Source organism: Phyllostomus hastatus, unplaced genomic scaffold (genome assembly GCF_019186645.2).
Source record: "Phyllostomus hastatus isolate PE091 unplaced genomic scaffold, TTU_PhHast_1.1 phas_contig_137, whole genome shotgun sequence".
In the NCBI taxonomy this organism is placed as follows: domain Eukaryota; kingdom Metazoa; phylum Chordata; class Mammalia; order Chiroptera; family Phyllostomidae; genus Phyllostomus; species Phyllostomus hastatus.
This window is the reverse complement of record NW_025333583.1, coordinates 20,407,926-20,429,874: the sequence shown is the minus strand read 5'-3', so window position 1 is coordinate 20,429,874 and position 21,949 is coordinate 20,407,926. Positions and strand designations below refer to the sequence as shown.

Here is a 21,949-nt window from a genome sequence, read left to right as displayed (position 1 = left end):
AAAATCTTATAGTTGTTTATAAAATTATAACTACATAGATGACTTTATTTTAGGTATATAATTTAAGAGTGAACTTTCTGTTTTAGGTCATATACAGTATCTTTCCACCATTATCAAAGACAGCAGGAGAGTTTTCCGAAAGAAGTACGGTGTACAGTTTCTCCTAGATTCACTTAGGATTTATTATGGGTATGATGTCCTTACTCCTCAGTTTGCTGTTGTCTGCCTGCTACTTGATTGGAATGTCTAGATCATTTATTTTTCCAGCAGGATAGTGTGGAGGTCAAAAGGATGAACAGTGGACCATATACTTTGAGTTTGATCCTATGTTTCATTAATTAACTAACCCTAGACAACTTACTTAACTTTTTTGTGCTGAGGTTTTCTGTTCTGGAACAAGGAGATAAAATCGAGACACTCCGTAGTTGTATTGGTCATTAAATTAAATGAGTTAATAACATATAAAGCACTTTGAACAGTGTCTGCCACATAGTGAGTGTTACATATATATAAGATACAAATTTTTATCTTTATCATTGAAACTCCTAACTGCAGGAGGTTTCCTATTTAGAAAAAGAAGCAAAAGATACCATGAATTCTTATTTTAAAATTAAGTTTTGAGGTAACATTGATTAATAACATTATATTATGAATTCTAATAATTACATGAAAACATCTTTTTTAAATTAGGATTTTTTTATATAAGTACACAAATATAAAAATTTTAAATATCAATTCTTGCACTTTTACTGTCTCTTTCAGAACTGACTGTAAATATAGTGAGCTGTCTCTAGATGATATCCGAACAATGAGGACTTCTTTGTATGGCCTAATTAAATACTTTCTGTGCAAAGGTGGAACTCATGAAGAGATACAAAGTATCATGGGTTACATAGCTGCTATTAATGAAGAAGAACAGGTATTAGGCCCAGGATAATCTAATTTTTTAACATTGAAGTTGCTATATCATCTTCTTTTATACTTAATGCATGTATAATAAACACATTTGAAGAATAAAATGTTTTTAGTGTCACATACAAGATTATTCAGTTAAAGAAATAAATTTTATCTTCTAATGGAAAGTTTAATAAAGTAGATGGTAGTATGATAAAATATTTTAATGAAGTAGAAAGTAGGATGTGGAAATTGTTGCCTTATCTGGCAATTCTGAGCCTATTTTCATAGGTCACATAATGTATATTGATGTATCATCAGAGTTACTGAACAGATTTCTTGTAAGTACTGCACGCTAACCAATTGCACCCCGGAGCTCCTACAGATTTCTAACATGAATTTGAACATAACATGGGTTTCTAAAAGTTTTACATAAAATACATTGTAAATTTATTTGTGTTTTTAAATACTTTTATATACATTTATTTACAGCTCAGAACTGCTCTTTAACACAGTGGTTCTCAGTATATAGTTATTTACCAGCCTTACGTGAGAACTCTTTAGAAATGAAAATACAGTGCTGAATCAACTCCTCCAGATGATTGTGGTGCGTGGTAGAATTTGAGAAACACTGGTATAAAATATACAGACTGGGAATTACTCTTCCTACCTGTACATTTGGAAATATACGTTCAGAAATATTAGGTGACAACTTAAAAATCACAGAGCTGATAAACCTGGGATTAGAAAAACTGAGTGTATTTGCTGCTGTTTCTGTGTTCTTTCTCCATATCACTCTCAACACCAAATTTGAGCAGCTTTAATTTATATTGACTCAAATACTTTTCCCTGTATCGTGAACTATTTATTGTTTACTCCATAGTTACACGACTTTATAATGTGCATTATATAATTAAGTTAACTTTGGCAATTTCCATGTAAGGTTGGACTACTTCAAAAGCTTCTCATTGTTTAGAATAATGAGTAGCCCTTTTATTTTATGATAGCTCTATTGTCACCTGCCATGATTCATTGCCAGTGATATTTTCTTGGTCACTTTAAAGAATTATTGAAAATGTAACTATGTATCTGTATCTATATCTATATCTATTTTTATATGTAATACTAGCCATTGTAGGTTTATAATGATGAATCAATTACCATTTTTACTTTTAGCCTAACAGAGACAAGGGTGAATAAGAGAGGTTCGTAAATAATTATGGAACAAAAAAGAGTATGATAACATCTGTAAAAGAGATACAAAGTCCTATGAGGTTTTCATAGGACAGTATTACATGTTGAGGAGACCAAGAAAGGCTTTATGAAGAGATGGCTTTTCATATGGACAAAGCAGCATAGGCATGGTTCAGCAGGTACATGTGGCAGTGAGAAGATACACAAAAGGAAATGGAATAAACCGAAAGCGTAATGTAGTGGAAGGCGAGGTTCAGAAGATATCAGATAGTTCAGTTAAGTAGAACATTAGGGTATGTAGGATTTAGTTAAATAACTGTTTGTGGTTTATGATTTTATTTGGCTTCCATAGATGAGTGTGGTTATTTGTTTTGTGTTATTTAATTTTAAAAGCTCTTTGGAATTTTGGATATACTCTTTAGTCTTCTGCGTACCAGCCCAACTAGAGGTCAGCTTTTCTTACTACTGTTTGAACCAGGAAATGCTGACATACTTTATGCCTTGCTCTTAAACCAGAAGTACTCCGACAGACTAAGAGAAATCATTTTTAAGGTAAAAACATTTTTAAATATCTTTATATTTTGGGGAAGTTATGGTGGATGAATTTACTTGGAGTATATGCATTCTATGAATGTAAATTCTTTTTTCATATCTACTTCTAATTTTAAGTTGTCACATTTGTTTTAATATATATTTTTCATGTTTTTGTTAGCATATTTAAAAGCTAGTTATATTATAATCTTACAAGTTATTTCAGTGGAAAATGTACTTTGGCATACTATCTTCAATATAAAACCTTTCATCTCCATTTTGACTTACGGTGAGTCTGCATAGGAGATTGTAACTAACCTTATATAGCACTCATTGTCAGGCACTTGCAGTAACTTTATTAAGTGGATATTATTTCATCCCCATTTTACAGATGAAGAAACTGAGGCAGAAAAGTTTGTAACTTGTCAAAGGATATAAAACACATTTATTTAAAAAATTTTTAAAAATTGCTTTATTGGGAGATAGCTACAGAGAGATACACAGAGAGAGGAAAATAGAAACATTGATTTATTGTTCCACTTATGTATGCATTCATTGGTTGATTTTTGTACGTGCCCTAATGGGAGGTGGAATCTGCAGCCTTGGTGTATTGGGATGACGCTGCAACCATCTGAGCTACCCAGCCAGGTCTAGAACATATTTTAAACTATCCAGACTGTGCCAAACTCTGAACCTGGGCCGAAGCCACCCACTCTACCTTTTTTGTTAACTTTCTGAAAGCAGTGGGGTCAGTCATATTTTTACTGCTGAATATGTTTTTTTTTAAATTCTGTTCATTATGCTTAATTGCCTTATAATAATTATTTCTTCTTCCATCATTAGTGTTACATTATAAAGCCTACTTATGGGGTCATATTTGGATTGCCTGTGTTTAAAATCCCTAAACTTTAGAAAACAAAGGCAAACTAAAACTGGTCTGACAGTTTCTTGTATTTTGGTCCTGAGGCCACTCTTTAAAGCATCTGCCATACAAGTGTTCCTTTATGGAGATTCAATGTTATTTCTTCAAAAATGGCTTTGGAGGGATTGTTCATGATACCATTTTCAAGAATACCCATTCCACATATGATTTGATTTTCTCACTTTGAAAAATGTTGCTCTCACTCCAAGAAGTATAGGACTAATTTATTTGCCCACTTTAGCATATGGGTGGGTTTCTCCATAAAATGTTTCTTTGTTATTAAAAATTATTTTGATAACTGTTACATAAATGGATTACTCTGTTGATCTAGAAGTATCTTCGTTCTTTTACAGAACATACCTTTGTTCCTCTTACAAGCTACAGGGTTTATTTCTATCTATGCCTAAGCCATTAAAAGATAGTTTAAATTAATTCCTATTATCTGCCAAGAAATACATGTAAACTAGAATTTTTTAAAAAAGATTTTATCTTCAGGGAGAGGAAGTAGGGAGAAAGAGAAGGACAGAAACATTGATGTGAGAGGGAAACATCAATCAGTTGCCTCTCATACAGGTCCAAACCTGCAACCCAGGCATGTGTGCTTACCAGGAATATACTGGTGACCTTTCGCTTTGCAGGATGACGCCCACCCAACTGAGCCACACCGATCTGGTTGTAAACTAAATTTTTAACATAGTAATTATTCTAATACAGGCGTGTTTTAGTTCAATTTATTTTTAAATTCATTTTTGAATGATAGTATGATATGGAGTGCTCTTTCCTTAGTGCTGGTTCTTCTTTTATATCTAAGGAATAAAATTATGCTTCAAAAAGCCTATTAAATCAATATTCTAATTAAATATTAACCTAAGTGACAAAGTGTTCTTAGTTCTCTCTGTTGAGAAGACTATATTGTTGTGACTAGGTTATGGAGCAGATGTTGAAATGCACAAATGTTTATGAACGAAGTAAACAACGTATTCGACTCAGAGAAGTTGGCTACTCAGGATTGGGACTCCTTCTGAATGACGTGCCTATTAATACTTCTCTCATTAAAAACCTCACCAATCAGATTATAAATACAGGTATGATTAAGGCTGATGATACTGATGACTTTTAAGAAATGTTCTTCATAGTAATGTACTTCTATTTGACTGTTCTCAATTATTTTTTTCCTGAGGTTTTTTTTCCATCATTCCTCAGATTGCCTTTTTAAATGATCTGTTATTTGATCAAGGAGGCTTTCCTTGACTGCTGTTTCTTATTTATCTTTTCTTCCTAGGACGTAACATAATGCCTTACTTTGTAGGTCTTTGATTAATGCTTATTGACTGAGTAATTAGTAAATAGATAATTGAATGTCTATTTCAAGAAAAGGACATGAGAGAAGATATGTACAAAATACTTTATTTTTTTCTTTATGAAGCTTAAATTCTTAAAGGCAAAATAAAAACTAATTTCAGACTTTTTATGAACTTTTTTTAGTACATACTAAAACTATAAAATATATATCAGATGCTGGGAGTTCAAAAGGTAACATAAGGTCTTTGTTTTGAGTGGTTCACTATCTTATTGATAAGACAAAGCATGTACTTAAAAAGATAAATAACAGTATAAGAACCAAGTAGTATGGATAGTGTGTTCACGCAATCAAAAGAAAAGAATAAGTATTTACAGTTTACTCAGAAGATGTTAAGCATTCTAAACCTATTGTCTGGTAAAATTTAAATGTCTCTAATTTCTATTTTAAAAAACAATTGTTTCAGCACTTATATAACTATTACCAATGATTCTTTTTTGAGAAAAAACTTGAGAAAGAACAAGAAAGCTGGAGGCATCAAACTTACTGATTTTAAATCATAATGCAAAGCTATAAAAATCAAAACAGCGTGCTATAAGTATAAATACAGACACATGGACCAATGGAACAGAATCAAGAACCCAGAAATAAACTTATGCATATATGATTAACTAATATTTGACAAGGGATCTAAGAATATGCAGTGGGGAAAAGAGTCTTGTCAATAAATGGTGTCCAGAAAACTGATTATCCACATATAGGAGAATGATGGTGTATCCCTACCTTCTACCACTCAAAAATTAACCCAAATGGATTAAAGATTTAGATGTAAGACCTGAGCTATAAAACTACTGGAAGAAAACATAGGGAAAATCTCCTTGACATAGGTCTTGACAGTGATATTTTGGATATGATACCAAAAGCACCAGCAAAATAAGCCAGAACAAGTGGGACTATAGCACACAAGAGCTTCTGCACAGCAAAAGAAACCAACAACAAAATAAAAAGGCAAACTACAGAGTGAGAGAAACTGTTTGCAAGTGAAAATCTGATAAAGGGTTAATATTAAAAATATGTAAGGAAATCAAACGACTCAACAGCAAAAAAATCCAATTAAAAAATGAACAAGGAACCTGAATAGATATTTTTCCAAAGACATACAAATGGCTAACAGGTACATGACAAAGGTGCTGAACATCCTTAATTATCAGTGAAATGCAAGCCATAGCCAGGAGATATCACTTCATACCTTTTAAGATGACAATTATCAAAAAGATGAGAGAGAAGTCCTGGTGAAGATGTGGAGAAAAGGGAACCCTTGTGCACTGTTGGTGTTCATATAAATTGGTGCAGCCACTGTGGTAGATGGTATGGAGGTTCTTCAAAAAATTAAAAATAGAACTGCCATATAATTCAGCATTCCCTCTCCTGGGTATTTGTCCAGAAGAAATGAAATTAATGTTTTTAAGAGATCTGCATTCCCACGTTCATTGCACCATTATTCACAATAGCCAAGACGCAGAAACAACCTAAGTGTCCATTGAGAGATGAATGGGTAAAGAAGACGTGATTTATATAAATATATACAATGGAATATTAGCCATATAATGGAAGGAAATCTTGCCATTTGTCACAACATGGAAAAATTGTGAAAGCATTCTGCTAAGTGAAATAAGTCAGAGGACAAATACTGTATGTTCTCACTTATGTGTGAAATCCAAAAAAAAAAATTATTTAATAGAAACTGTAGATTCTATTAGGGCTAGTGGTTATTAGGGCTGAAGAAGTGGGGAAAATGGGTGAAAGTGGCCAAAGGGTACAAACTTTTAGTTATAGATGAGTAAGTTCTGAGTATCTATTATACAGCAAGGTGACTATGTTAACATTATTGTATTGTGTAATTGAGAGTAACGGAGAGAGCAGCTCTTAAATGTTTTCACTACAAAAAGTAATGTTAACTATGTGAGTCTTCACTACAAAAAGTAATGTTAACTATGTGAGTCGATGGATGTTTAACCTTATTGTGGTAATCATTTCACAATATATTCAAATCATGTTATATTCCTTTAACTTTTATACAATGTTTTATGTTAATTATATTTTAATAAAGGTAGGAAAAAAGGGAATCTATTGACAGCAAAAAAAAAGTGAAAAAAAATGAAGCAATTATTTCAGCATTTATATGACTATTGCCTACAGTTCTTTCTTTGGTTATCTTTGGAATTCAATTTTAATTTTTTGTTTTTTCCTACTACAGATACTGCAGTTAATTTCAAAGATCTGTTATCTGTGGTATTTATATCTCACAGAACACATGTAAATGTCAGGGTGGTCATCTGCAGAAAGGTTAGTCAACTTTTAAGATACATGTTAAAAATAGTAGTGTCATTATACTCTGAATAACTTTTAGAATGAGTATTTGTACCAGACATGTTTTAATATTTATTTTTAAAATGACAATTTTATAGTTTCCTTTTTTGAGATTAATTTTCATGTACTCACAATCAGTATTTAAGTTTGTTTTTGTTACCACTACCTAGATGGGCTCCTGGAAACACATAAACCCTTTCTAGAGTCAAAAATCTATTACCAGAGAATAGTTTCTTTATTAAGAACTGTCAATGATTGTGAACATTTCTAATACATTTACTGTATTTTTGAGCTTCTGTATCTTTAAATTTCATGGGAAAATTTTTCTGTAATTTGTTTATGGCTATTCCAACAATGATTTGCCTTCAGTGCACTCATTTAACCTTGAACTAAATCAGCAATTAGTTAACCTCAGTGATGCTTTCTGATTATGACCTTCTTTCTATTCTACTGGTAACAACTGACCTGTCTAGTATTTAATTTGCTTCTTTGCTTTTTCCTAAAAATTTTACTTCTTGATTGTCACTATTCTTTTTTCTTTTTTAAGTATATTTTATTGATTATGCTATTACAGTTTTCTCAATATTCCCCCTTTATCCTCCCCTCCATCCTGCACCCCACAACCTTCCAGCATCCCCCGCCTTAGTTCATGTCCATGGGTTGTACGTATAAGTTCTTTGAGTTCTCTGTTTCCTTTACTATTTTTGACCTCTCCCCATCTATTTTAATGCCTACCAATTATGCTTCTTCTTCCCTGTACCTTCCCCCTTCCTCCCTTTCCCCTATTCCTCCCTCCCCCCTTCCTACTGGAAACCCTCCATGTGATCTCCATTTCTATGATTCTGTTCCTGTTCTAGGTGGTAGCTTAGTTTTTGTTCTTGTTGTTTTTCTTTATTTTTTTAGGTTCATTTGTTGATAGTTGTGAGTTTATTGTCATTTTACTGTTTATCTTTTTTTATCTTCCTTTTCTTAGATCAGTCTTTTTAACATTTCATATAATAATGGCTTGGTGATGATGAACGCCTTTAATTTGACCTTATCTGGAAAGCACCTTATCTGCCCTTCCATTATAAATGAAAGCTTTGCTGGATGGAGTATTCTTGGATGTAGGTCTTTGCCTTTCATGACTTCAAATACTTCTTTCCAGCCCCTTCTTGCTTATTAGGTTTCTTTTGAGAAATCAGCTGATAGCCTTATGGGCACTCCTTTGTAGGTAACTCTTTTCTTTTCTCTTACTGCTTTTAAGATTCTCTTCTTATCTTTATCTTGGGTAGCTTAATGATGATGTGCCTTGGTGTGTTCCTCTTTGGGTCCAACTTCTTTGGGACTCTCTGGACTTCTTGGACTTCCTAGAAGTCTATTTTCTTTGCCAGATTGGGGAAGTTTTCCTTCATTATTTGTTCAAATAAGTTTTCAATTTCTCGCTCTTGTTCTTCTCCTTCTGGGACCCCTATAATTTGGATATTGGAACATTTCAAGTTGTCCCAGAGGTTCCTAAGCCTCTCTTCCATTTTTTTGAATTCTTGTTTTTTCATTCTGTTCTGGTTAGATGTTTATTTCTTCCTTTTGTTCCAAATTGCTGCTTTGAGTTCTGGTTTCCTTCCTGTCACTGTTGGTTCTCTGAATATTTTTCTTTATTTTATTTTGGGTATCTTTCATTTGTTTTTTCATTTTTGACAAAGCTCAATCAGTTCTGTAAGCATTTTGATTACCAGGGCTTTAAATTCTCCATCAGATAGGTTGGCTGTCTCCTCATCATTTAGCTCTCTTTGTGAAGTTTTGCTGTGTTTTTTCATTTGGGCCATATTTCTTTGTCTTGGTACAACTATTACATAGTAAGGGACAGAGCCTTAGGTATTCACCAGGGTGAGACAACCCTCCCTGCTGCCTGTTGGGGTGCTGCCTGTTGTGGAGGGGCCAGAGAGGGAACAATGCAGCTTTCCTGCTTGTCTCTAGTGCACTTTCCAGTGGACTCTCGTGTGAGACTGGGAGTTTTTCCCACTGTGGCAACTGCCACATTCCATATTCCACAGTCAACTCTGAGTCCCAGTTTCTCCTTAAGTCAGCTCCACCTGCAGCCTCGAGGTGCCGGGTTGGTGGGTTTTCTCAGCCAACCCTGCCCACACGGTCTGCCTTATCACTGTGGTTTCTCTTTGTCCACCATCTTACAGGTCTGGTTATTCTGTTTGACTGTTTCTTTAATTCTGTGGTTTTTTGGAGTTCCATGCAGTTTGATTTTCTAGCACTTCTGGTTGTTCATTGATTTTAGATTGGTTGTTATCCTCCTTTCGGTTGTGCGAGGTAGTGAAGGGTTTTCACCTAGCCTCCATCTTGGTCGGAACTCCTATGTCACAATTTTTCCATCAGTAAATGTAGATATATATTTTTCTCTTTAGTGGCTGCGTAGTTTTTCATCTTTTGGCTATTATAGAAAGTATTATCTGGTTTCTCATCGATGGATATTTTGCTTATTTTTCCTCTTTTTTGCATGTTAATATACTTCTATTAAGAATAATTTTTGCATATATTTTTACCTCTTTGTGTTAGTATATCTGTGAGACATACTCCATGAAATGGAATTCATGTGTCAAAGGGTATTTACATTTTACATTTTGATGGATTTTGCCATATTTTCCTTGAAGCAGGTCATGCAAATTGATTCTTTTCTTTCAGTGTGTAGTTAGGAACAGCTATCAGTGCAACCTAGTGTTTATCCAAGGAAAGCTTAATCTGGAACAAAAAAGAATTGGTATACTGCACCTATAGAGCAATGGTAGCTCACTGATTGATAGCATTAATAAAGAAAGAAACTTCACATGTCATCATGTCCTTGTGCCTCATTACTTTCTATATCAGCATCAATGTACATTCGAACTGAACTGTTAATATTGAAGTCCCTACCAACATTATTCATCTCCTGCTAGGAACTTGTCAGAGTTAGAAATTCTAATAAAAGAGGTACTTTTAATTTTAACTGAATATCTAAGAATTTATTTTTATTCCACAAAAATAGTGAAATCAGCCCTGGCTGATGTGACTTAGTGGATTGAGCACTGGCCTACAAACTGAAAGGTCACCGGTTCAATTCCCTGTCAGGGCATGTGACTGGGTTGCAGGCCAGGTTTCCAGTTAGGGGAATCTCCCTCTCTTGTTCCCTCCCTTCCTTTCTCTAAAAATAAATAAATTAATAAAAAAAACAAATAAAAAAGTAAAAGCATTTGGATATTGGAGGTCATATACCTTACTATGTCAGTGTCTGCTCTTTAATTTTAATTTCTTATTCTAGTTAAATAGCAGCTTCCATTTTATTGGAATTAGGAGTTTTTTTTTGGAATTAAAGTTTCATTTTTGTTTTTTTAATACTATATAGAGTGAACAAAAAATGTTTTTGCAAAAACAACCATTAATTTTTCCAGGAAAAACATAAGATGGGAAAACATTATTCTTGGGGCACTTAGCACTTAAGTTCTATCAAAGTGTCTTGTGTATCGTTTCTACTCTCCTAACCCTATTACCAGACCTGTGTCTGCCACATAGTTGATGTTCAGTATTAGCGAAGCAAATGAAATGGGCTCATGGGAAGGCTTTAGTTAAGAGGATATAACTTTTATTGTGTTTTAAATATACCTTCATTCTACTTATATTTTCTCTCTAACCAAATTAAATTAATAACATGAGGGTATTGACATGTGGAGGATTGTTAATCTTTTTTCTTTTATCTCTCAGCAAATTTTTTAGTACATCCCCATTCTGTAATAAAATAAGTAGATTAGTTACAAACATAATGTCTGCCTTCCAAATAGTTTCTAATCCAGTTATAAACATAATCTTTGGAAAGTATACCTTCTCAAAGTTTCTCATTAAGTCCCTTCATTATTAAAATAACTGAAAAGAAATTGTTTTTGATGTAAAGTACTGTGTACGTTTTGACGAACTTGGTGTTCTTACTCTCTTTGCAGATTTTACAGATTTTACAGTCCCAGCCAGATGCAGCACATCAAATATCTCAACAAGTGGGTTGGCAAGACACTTTAGTTAGGCTTTTTTTAAAAGCAAATTTTGAAAATGGAAATACTCTTCATAAGCACAATAGGGCTGTTTTAATGAAAGACAATGATAAAAATATATCAGCTGAAGATATTAAGAGGAACTTAGATGAAAAGACAGATGATGAAAAAATTAACTCTTTTGCTTTAGCTGATGTGCATTCAGATCCTTGGAGTTTGGAGGATAGACACTCTCTAGATTCAAACACACCCTTATTTCAAGAAGATAGCTCTGTGGGAGAATTGTCTTTCAAATCAGAGAATCAGGAAGAATTCTGGCATAATCCTTCACATTTAAGTTTAGATCTCAGTGGAATTGATTCATGTGAATTGAGTGATAGTGGAAGTCAAATGCCAGATAGCTTGCCTAGCACGCCATCCCCAGTAGAGTCTACTAAATCATTTTCTGTGCAATCCGACAAAGAAAGCAGCATCGTGAATGACATGGGCTTTAGTGATGACTTCTCTTTACCTGAAAGCCAAGAGGTAAAATACCTTATTTGTCCAAGTGCTCTTTTTATTTATATATGTCTATTGTATACTTCTAATTCTTAGGAATGTGTAATTGTTAACAATTTCATTTTATATTAATTTCTAAGTCTCATGATCTAAGATATTAGAAGCCTGTGTCATTAAATTATGCATGTGTTGACAACAAAGCCAGTGTATTATTCATCCTTTATCTCTCTAGCACCTACTACTAAAGTTCTAGGTTCATCCGGACACTTTAATGATAATATGTTAAAGGATTATAGTCAGTATATGTGATGGATATTATGTGCTTTAATTAACATCCCTTCCCTCCAATAATTTAATATTACTTTATATTTTTATAGAGATGTGAGGAGGAGCTTCTTCAATTACTGACAAGTATTTTGAACTATGTAATCTGTAAAGGACTAGAAAAGTCTGATGATGATACTTGGATTGAACGGGGACAAGTATTTGCAGCACTAACTAAATCAGGAATATCCAGTGAGCTACTCCGACCATCAGATGAAATAAAACTAATGTAAGTATTCGGTTGGTGACTTCCCCTCTTTCCTTGGAGTGGGCAGGAGCATAAAATATTTTATTGAACATGTATCCAGCATTCAGTGGATGTAGAGGAAAGGGGAAACTTTGTTTACAGCTCCTTTTCTGTCACCATTCTTTTGGCATTTAGAGAGAAGTCCAAAAACTAGCTCCAGTATGAAGAGATTTAAACCCTAAATTAATTTGGGTTTTAAGTCATTATATATTCCTTGTTTAAATTGTTTTCTGCAATATCTAAGCACTTGGTGCTTGTGTTCTATGGTCTTGTCCAAATTTGGTTGTTTCCATGTTAAGTGTTTTCATGAAAATTACTTCTGTAAAGCATTGAGTTCCCTGCTTATGATAGAACACTAACAGTAGCACCCTAGGGGAGAATTACTTCTTTATTTTCCAAAGAGCTTGGCCCACAATAAGGCATAATAAGGCTTTCTTTTCTAATTTTTCCAATTTCAGCTTTAAAGAAGCTTTTAAGTATTTCATGGAGACTTGAATGTGACTTATTTTCATGGCTTTTTAATAGTCAAGTCAACAGGTAACTTTTACTTTGCAGTTTAGTGTTAGGTGTATTAAAAATAGATACTCTAAAGATTAAAAAGTTGCTTCATTGTTATTAAATTCTTTCCAAGTGTTTTATGATGCCTGCCAGAGATGGTATATCTCTGGAGATATAGGCTTATTAAATAATAACTGGGTTTTTTAATATCCTACTGTTTTTCTAAGTTTAAAAAGGTTTTAAGAGAACTTTATTTTACACTTAGTTTGCTGCAGAAGATGTTAGAATGGGCAGTTGCAGAAAATAGAGAAGCAAAAACTAATCCAGTAACTGCTGAAAATGCCTTCCGACTCATGCTGATCATACAGGACTTTCTGCAGTCAGAGGGACTAGCTAATTCAAACACATGGACTGAGAAGGTGCAGTAATATGTCTTTGAAATCATTTCTTTGATAATTAAGGATTTATTTAAACAAATTTGCCCTGGCTGGTGTGACTCAGTGGATTGAGTGCTAGCCTGTGAAGCAAAGTGTCACTAGTTCAATTCCCAGTCAGGACACATGCCTGGGTTGTTGGCCAGGTCCCCAGTAGGGGGCATGTGAGAGGCAATCACACATTGATGTGTGTCTCTCTTTCTCCCTTCCTTCCCATCTAAAAATAAATTAAATCTTAAAAAATAATCAAATTTTGTATCCCCTCTTTTCAGAGTATTAATATTTCATCAGATGCAATAAACCATGGATAAGATGTGATAGTCACAGATTTTATTAGCTTGTTACTGGCTTTTACTGACTGTACATTGAACTAGGTTTGGAATGTTAATTCTTGGTATTAGTGTTAGGGAAAACTCATCATCAGTAGATTAAAGAACTGAATGTTTTTCTTTTTGACTTTTTCTTTTGCAATAGCTTTTAGAGGATATGATGCTGCTCTTCGATTCTCTATCAGTTTGGTATTCTGAAAGTCCAGTATGGGTAAAACTCTCTCAGATTCAAATCCAGTTGCTTCTAGGATTTATTGGAAAGGGTAATTTACAGGTTTGTCTTTTTTTTTTTTACATTGTTTTCTATGCTTGCAAGCAGTATAGGAATTATTTGTGCGATAATTAAATGATAATATGTTTTCAGTATTTTAATTTTTTAATTAGTTCTAGTACTATTTATGACTTCATTCTAGATTCAGTTCTGTGAGATTAGAAAGAAGCTTGACAGTCAGCTAATTATTTATCTCAGTTTTTTATTACTCAGTATAATTTAAAAATTCCCTTTAAAGTGTTCATACATAGCTTATAGTAGAAGGCATTAATGATATTTATATTTAGTGCAGCTAGGAGCTATCCTGCTTGCAATGACTATACATGTACAGTTTAAGGCTTACACTTAAGGAAAATTATTTTTTAAATTGTTCATTTCAAAATCATATCCTACTAGTTTACTACTGTAGTAATCCAGTTTTACATTGTATTTATTTTTCATTCATCAAACACCTACTGAATATCTACCAAGTATTAGCATTGTGCTGTCTGTCCAAAATAAAGAAACAAAATATGGACCCAAGGAATATTTATTATTTATATTTTAAATTAAAAATTTTAAAGGTTGGTTAAGGTCCATATGAATGTTAGTCTGTCATGTTTGTATTTACATTGGATGCTTGTGATTACCTAGGTTGGCTTAGTCATGACATGTATCCCATAACTCCTTACCTGACCCTTTTTCTTTTCTTTTGGTATTACGATTTTAAGTACCTGGAGTTAAGGAGGTCTGGGTAAAGATAGTTTCTGATATACATAAACTTGATATAGCATTGATAAGAACATGAGATTAAAAATGTATAAAGTTGCTCTGTTTTAAAAAGGCCAGATTTTTCAGTAGATATATTTTTCTAATCGTAAAAATAACACAGGCTCTTGTGGAAAATACACAAAAGCATAAAGAAGAAAAAATACGTAACTTATTTATCATCTCATGGCCTAAAAGAAAACAGCTACTTTAGTATTTTTTCTATGCATGTATTTTTCCACATGATTGAAATCATCAGTATTTTGATAAGTTTGTATTTTTTCTTAAAATTATATCAAACTCATTTCCCCACGTTACTAACTTTATAAAGATAGTTTTTTTCATGGTCATAAGAGTAGCACATATTCATTGTAAAAAACATGGAAATTGCAGAAAAGCTAAACCAGAAAATGGACACTGTGATATATGGATGGTGGAAGTTTGAATGGTACATACAGCCTTTTAAATGCAGTTTGAAAATACATGAACTAAGAACTGTAAAAAGTTATTACACTCTTAGTTTAGTAATTCTGCTCTGAAACTGTACCCTAAGATAATAGTCTGAAATATCACCAGTCTTTGTACCCATAGATAGTCATTGTAGTATTCTTTTTTTCCTCTACCTAGAAGTAGAACAAAAATAGCTTTTTTGGCTTTTTCATTAATATTAACCTGATGACTATTAAAGCAGTTGCAGGCAGCATGCTGGGTGGTTATTTACTTTAGGTATTGGACTCCATTTTGTTCCACTCATAGTCACTCTCTGTTTTTCTCCTTGATGAAATTTCACCAAATAAAATGTCTGTTTAAATTGTTCAACATTAATTATTCAATGTCTTTCCCATAGTAGGGCTCTATAAATACATGTTAAATAAATGAGTACAGGTAGATACACTTTGCCTCCTTGCAAAAACCAAATTTCTAAAACAACAAATTTAAAAACAAAAAAAAAGCCAGAACTGCCAGAAAATCTAGTTGTATGGAAGTCCTATAACCAAGGAATTAAAGAAACATTCATTCAGACCTGTAGGAAGGGCAGAGATGGGCAGCTGGGGTGGAGAGAACTCCTGGCAAGGAGACAGCTGGAGGACCTTGCTGGGCAAGGCAGCTGCTGGCGTACTGGGCAGTCCCACATTTGCGTAAGGATAAACCAGGAAGAACAACTGGGGAGTGAGACAGACAGTGCAAACCAGGGTTCCAGCTTGGGGAAATAAAGCCTCAAAACCTCTGACTGTAAAAACCTGTGAGGGTTGCGGCATTGGGCTGGGGCCAGAGAAACTCTCAGCCTCACAGGAGAGTTTGTTGGAGAGATCCCCAGGGTCCTAGAACATACACAAACCCACCCACCTGGGAATCAGTACCAGAAGGGCCCAATTTGCTTATGGGTAGCTGGGGAGGTGACTGAAAGCTGGCTGAGAGCTGAGCAAGTGGCATTGTTCCTTCTTGGACCCCTTCCCACATACAGTGCCACAATGCAGTGACGTGGTTGCCCCTCCCTGGTGAATACCTAAGGCTCTGCCCCTTACTATGTATTAGTTGTACCCAGACAAAGAAATAAGGACCAAATGAAACAACAGATCAAAGCTCTAAAAATACAACTAAGCAACAAAAAGATAGCCAACTATCAGATGCAGAGTTCAAAACAGTGGTAATCAGGATGCTCACAGAATTGGTTGAGTATGGTTGCAAAATAGAGGAAGAAGTGAAGGCTCTGCAAAGTGAAGTCTCTGCAAAGTGAAGTAAAGGAAAATGTACAGGGAACCAACAGTGAGAGGAAGGAAACCAGGACTCAAATCAACGGTTTGGACCAAAAGGAAGAAATAAACATCCAACCAGTACAGAAATAAGAAACAAGAATTTAGAAAACTGAGGAGAGGCTTAGGAACCTACGGGACAACTTTAAATATTCCAACATCCGAATCGTAGGGGTGCCAGAAGGAGAAGAGGAGGAGCAAGAAATTGAAAACTTACTTGAAAAAATAATGGAGGAGAACTACCCTAATTGGCAAAGGAAATAGACTTCCAGGAAGTCCAGGAAGCTCAGGGAGTCCCAAAGAAGTTGGACCCAAAGAGGAACACATCAAGACACATCGTAATTTAATTGCTCAAGGTTAAAGATAAGGAGAGACTCTTAAAAGCCTCAAGAGAAAAGGAGACAGTTACCTACAAAGAAGTTCCTTTAGACTATAAGCTGTTTTCTCAAAAGAAACCTTGCAGGCAAGATGGGGCTAGAAAGTATTCAAAGTGATGAAAGGCAAGGACCTACATTTAACATTACTCTATCCGAGCAGATAAAGTGCTTCCCAGATAAGTTCAAGTTAAAGGATTTCATCCATCACTAAGCCCTTATTATATGAGGTGTTAAAGGGACTTATCTAAGAAAAAGAAGATAAAAAATATGAGCAGTAAAATGATAACAAACTCACAACTATCAACAACTGAACCTAAAAAAAAAAATAACTAAGCAAACAACTAGAACAGGAACAGAATCACAGAAATAGAGATCACATGGAGGGTTATCATCAGGGAGGTGCAGGAGGAAGAATGGGGGAAAACGTACAGGGAATAAGAAACACAAGTGATAGGTACAAAATATATGGGGAGGGTAAGAATAGTATGGGTATTGGAGAAGCCAAAGAACTTACCTGTACAACACAAGGACATGAACTAAGGCGAGGGAATGCTGGTGGGCGGGGTAGTACAGGACAGAGGGGAATAAAAGGGAGAAAAAAATGGGACAACTGTAATAGCATAGTCAATAAAATATATTAAGAAAATGAGTGTAGCAGCGCCTACAGATGAGACTGGTCCTGTCTACCAGAAGTCAGTGATTTAAATCATTTCTCATTAACCAGTTAATTTCATTCTTTCAGAAATGAAAGATTATGTCTCTGAGGTTGTGCATGTTAAAAGCTAGGAAAGGAATCGCTTCCCTTAAAGGAGTTTTGATAGAGCTGCCTGCAAAATGAATGTAGCTAGCAAACTTCTTTTGCATGACACATACATATTAGCTAGTTGCCAGCAGTTAAGTATTAGTAAATTTTACATAAACACCAAGATTTCCAGCTTGTCTCTAAAATGAGACTGAATGGCTCTTCAGAAACGCTGCATCTATTTAGATGCAGTATATGGTCTTTAATTTGTCTGGGTCTCTACTCTCCCAGTTGTCTTAGTTCAGCCATTGATGGAGGAGCTTTTTCTAAATCTTTGTAGGGCATTTCCCATAGTAATTAAATAAGAAATAGGGAAGTAGGGCATCCGTATTTTTTGTACTTTCTCAGGTGACCTTAAGGCAGTATTCTTTATGATGAGGAGATTACATGTATGTAGTGTATGTTTATATTCAAAATTAAGGCAATGGTCAACTAAATTATTTTGTACTTATTCAAAGTCTCATACTTTTAAATAAATACATAAACTTACATTTATTAACCATAATATTAAGTTAAAAGCAAAGCACTGAATAGTCTTTTTATACAAGCTGTATTTTAAAAAACACATAGCATAAAATCCTAGAATATTAGCACTGGCATTTTCTGGTTGATGGAAAAATGTGTGACTTTCCCCCTTACATTTGTTGGCCTCTATTAGAATTAATCTGCTTAAGTCAGATCCAAAGATTAAAATGAAGAGATTTAGAGAAAACCTGAGGAGGCTAGAGAAGCTTCACTAGTAGAAGTTAAAGTAAAAAGTAGAAAAGTAAGTGTTTTGAGCTTTCTTAGAGATTGTTTCCTCCAGTGCTGTTTGCTTTTTTTCAGCCTGCTTGGACACAAATGCATTCTTGAAGTGATGTTAAGTTTTAATACTTCCTGAGTTTTTTCTTGCTTTTTAAAATTTTTAAAGTAATAAGATTCAAAATTGGGATTTAGGATTAAGGGAGAAGGAGACACTTTCTATCATTTGTCCTGATACGGTTTTAAGTCTTAGATCTTAATTGTAGACAAAAGGCGTCCCCTTTGTGACCTCATTTACCTTTCTATTTTGAGGTTTAAGGTCAAAGTTTAATAGTAAATAGAGTATTCCTTTGCATGGATTTGTACCCGGTATATATATTTTCCTTGGGAACTTCAAGGATAATTAGATTTCTGATCAAGGACTTGGTCTCCTGTGTACGTGTTCTTTATGTATCAGAATGCTTTGATTCTAGGTAACAGAAGCATCAAGTTCAACTGACTTCTTAAGACTCATTGGCTCATATAATTGAAAATTTTATAGGTAAGATGAGTTTAAGGCATGATGCAATCAAGGCTCCAGTTACATTTATTTGCTGTTCTTGCAGCACTGCTCTCCAACCTGTCTCAAGTTGTCTTAAACTTGGCTGCTCTTATTGTCACAAAATGACTGCCAACAGCTGTGGGGGCTACATGCTGCCTTATTCATATCCAGAGAAGGAGAGTCCTCCTTCCTACAGTCACTGTTGATAAGACAGTTCTTCATGGATCTCTGCATATCTTATGAATAGAGGTGCTGGATGCTTTGTGTGGTCTTTCTGAGGGTGCATGTATAGTGCACAACTTTGGAAGACACAGATCATGCCTTCCTTCCAGGGCAAAAGGCAGGTTTGTTGACTCTCCAGCATAGTAAAGATACTGCCTCCCTCCCAGGCAAAGTGTAGGCACACTTATTGCCCCATATAAAAGATTTGGGTTCTCTGTGCTCAGGGTTCCTCTCCTATAATGCAACCACTGTGTGTGCAGGCATCATCTAGTCCTGTTTATCTTTCACCATGGGAATTGCAGTATGGGGACCGACGTAAAGACTGATATTCTGGCTATTGCTAATACTGTAGATCTTTGTTTTCAACCCAGGATTGTAATGTCTTCTGCCAGTATCTATGAAACTGTGGTAGGCTAACTTTTTAGCTTGCAGGTGAGATGAATTCTGAGACCCTTCGCATTCCTTAACAGTTATTATGTAAAAGTTCTGAATTTGCGCTGATAAGCCTATCCCTGAATGAATCTTTGTGACAGACAATGGTATGAATTGAATGAACTAATCACTGGAGCTAGGGGTTGGATATTCTGTTTGGATTTTGACCTTCAGGACCTATTGTTAGAATTAGAGATGGCATCATCACTCTATCCTTGCAGACTTTAAGAGGAGTAGAATGGATGTTGGGTGATTAATTATGTACCACAACCTTACTGTATATTCCAAATTAAATGTGGTACATTTATAATTTCTTAAACTTCAAGCAGAGTAAAAGAAAACTTTTGCTATCCCTAAGCGTCTACTTTATTCTGCTCTTTCTTACCTATTTTCCCCCAGGTTTGTGCAATGGCATCGGCTAAGCTAAACACACTTTTGCAGACCAAAGTGATTGAAAATCAGGAAGAAGCGTGTTATATTTTAGGGAAGCTAGAACATGTTCTAAGTCAATCCATCAAGGAACAGACGGAAATTTACTCATTTCTGATTCCCCTTGTCCGTACCCTGGTTTCCAAAATTTATGAACTTCTCTTCATGAACTTGCACCTGCCTTCTTTACCTTTTACCAATGGTAGTTCTTCATTTTTTGAAGATTTTCAAGAATATTGCAGTTCAAATGAATGGCAAGTTTACATTGAAAAATATGTAAGTTTTATATTTTTTGAGTGAGATTTTTCTACTGTTATTTTATAGAAGTATATATTAAATTTTGTATATGTATTTTTATAAGATTATACCTTATATGAAGCAGTATGAAACCCATACATTTTATGATGATCATGAGAACATGGCACTTTATTGGAAGAATTGTTACGAAGCCTTAATGGTGAATATGCATAAAAGAGACCGGGAAGGAGGAGAAAGCAAACTCAAGTTCCAGGTAAAAATTGTTAAGTGCTTTAGGTATCTAATTTTTTTATGTTGATTTCAAGCATTTAATATTCAAGTGAGAGTAATAACAAGTCTGAACTTTGAAAACAAACAGTATTTCTGACTGAAAATATTCAGGATTGAAAGAAAAGCTTTGATTAATAAAAATTAAAACTTTAATATCAAAATGTTCTATATATTCTGATTATATAAGAAGTCTATTAAGCTGATAGGTTTCTCTAAGGAGTCTGGGTATAAGTAAATGCTTAGAAGGAAATATATAGCATGAAATATTTATATTAGGAAAGAAAAAGGCCTCAAATCAATAATTTGTTTCACCTGAATAAACTAGAAAAAAGAAAGTAATCTAACTTAGTTTCTAAATCAGTGAAATTGGAAGCAGAAAAACAATAGAGAAAAATCAGTGAAACCAAAATCTAGTTATTCAGAATATCAGTAAAATTGATAAGTTTCTAGCTAGATTGACAAAGCAAAAAAACAAAAGTAAAAAATTAGTAGTACCTGGAATGAAAGGGGAAGTAACACCACTGACTTCACAAATGTCAACATAGTAATAAAAAAACTACAACAAACCAATCTATGAAATGACATAAATAAAATGAATCAATTTCTTGACAAATACAAATTTTCAAAACTAATTCAATAATAAGTACATAACCTGCACAGTCCTCTGTCTGTTAAAGAAATTGAATTTAATGTAATAAAAACCTTCCAAAAGGGCAAATTTCAGATGCAGGTTGTTTCACTGGCAAATTTTATCAAACATTTAATAGAGAAATTACACCAAGTTCTCACCATTTCTGCAGAAACCAGAAAAGTGAGATCACTTTTGAATTTATTATATGAGGGCAATACTACCTTCGTGTTTAATCATGCAAAATAATGCAAGAAAACCACAGACCAAGATCCCTCAGGAACATAGGTACAAACCAAATCTAGCAATATATGAAAAAATAATATATCACAACCAGGTAGAGTTTATCTTGGGAACGCAAGGCTGATTCAACACTTGATAATATATATAATGGGCCACATTAGTAAACTTATCAATTAAAAAATAATGATCATATTAATAGAGAAAAATATTTGACAAAATTCAACATCCATTTATGATCAAAGCTCTCAGCAAACCAGAAATAGAAGTGAATCTCTACAAAAATCCTACAGTGAACTTGGTATTTAAAGGTATAAAACAGTGCTTTCCTGTAGAATAGCGAAGGTAGAGAACTAGGCAGGAATGTCTGCTCTCACCAGTCCCAGTTACTATTGTTCTATAAGTCCTAGCAAATGCAATAAGAACAGAAAAAGAAATAAAAGACATTTACATTAGGGAGGAAAAAATAAAATTATTTGCAGACAACATGATTATCTATATAGACATTTCTAAGGAATCTTACCAAAAATTTCCTATTTCCTATTGAATTTAGCAAGATTGCAGTACTCAAGATCAGTACACAAAATTTAATCATATTTCTGCATGTTAAGCAATGAAAAATTGGAATCTGAAATTTAAAAAAATACTATTTAGAGTATCTTTAAAAAATGAAATATTTAGACATCAAT

At 34.1% G+C, this 21,949-nt stretch overlaps 1 protein-coding gene across 8 annotated transcripts in view; it reads left to right on the top strand.

Annotated features, from left to right (window-relative positions):
- NBEAL1 (neurobeachin like 1) overlaps positions 1–21,949 on the top strand; it is a 164,650-nt gene that overhangs the window by 78,782 nt on the left and 63,919 nt on the right. For all 8 annotated transcript variants that reach the window (XM_045855797.1, XM_045855829.1, XM_045855803.1 and 5 more), the window contains 11 exons: positions 87–189; positions 763–919; positions 2,482–2,640; positions 4,467–4,626; positions 7,099–7,187; positions 11,171–11,743; positions 12,094–12,269; positions 13,051–13,204; positions 13,694–13,822; positions 19,835–20,140; positions 20,226–20,375. In XM_045855797.1, the coding sequence (XP_045711753.1) occupies positions 87–189; positions 763–919; positions 2,482–2,640; positions 4,467–4,626; positions 7,099–7,187; positions 11,171–11,743; positions 12,094–12,269; positions 13,051–13,204; positions 13,694–13,822; positions 19,835–20,140; positions 20,226–20,375 (2,156 nt within the window). The remainder of the gene's footprint in view (positions 1–86; positions 190–762; positions 920–2,481; positions 2,641–4,466; positions 4,627–7,098; positions 7,188–11,170; positions 11,744–12,093; positions 12,270–13,050; positions 13,205–13,693; positions 13,823–19,834; positions 20,141–20,225; positions 20,376–21,949) is intronic.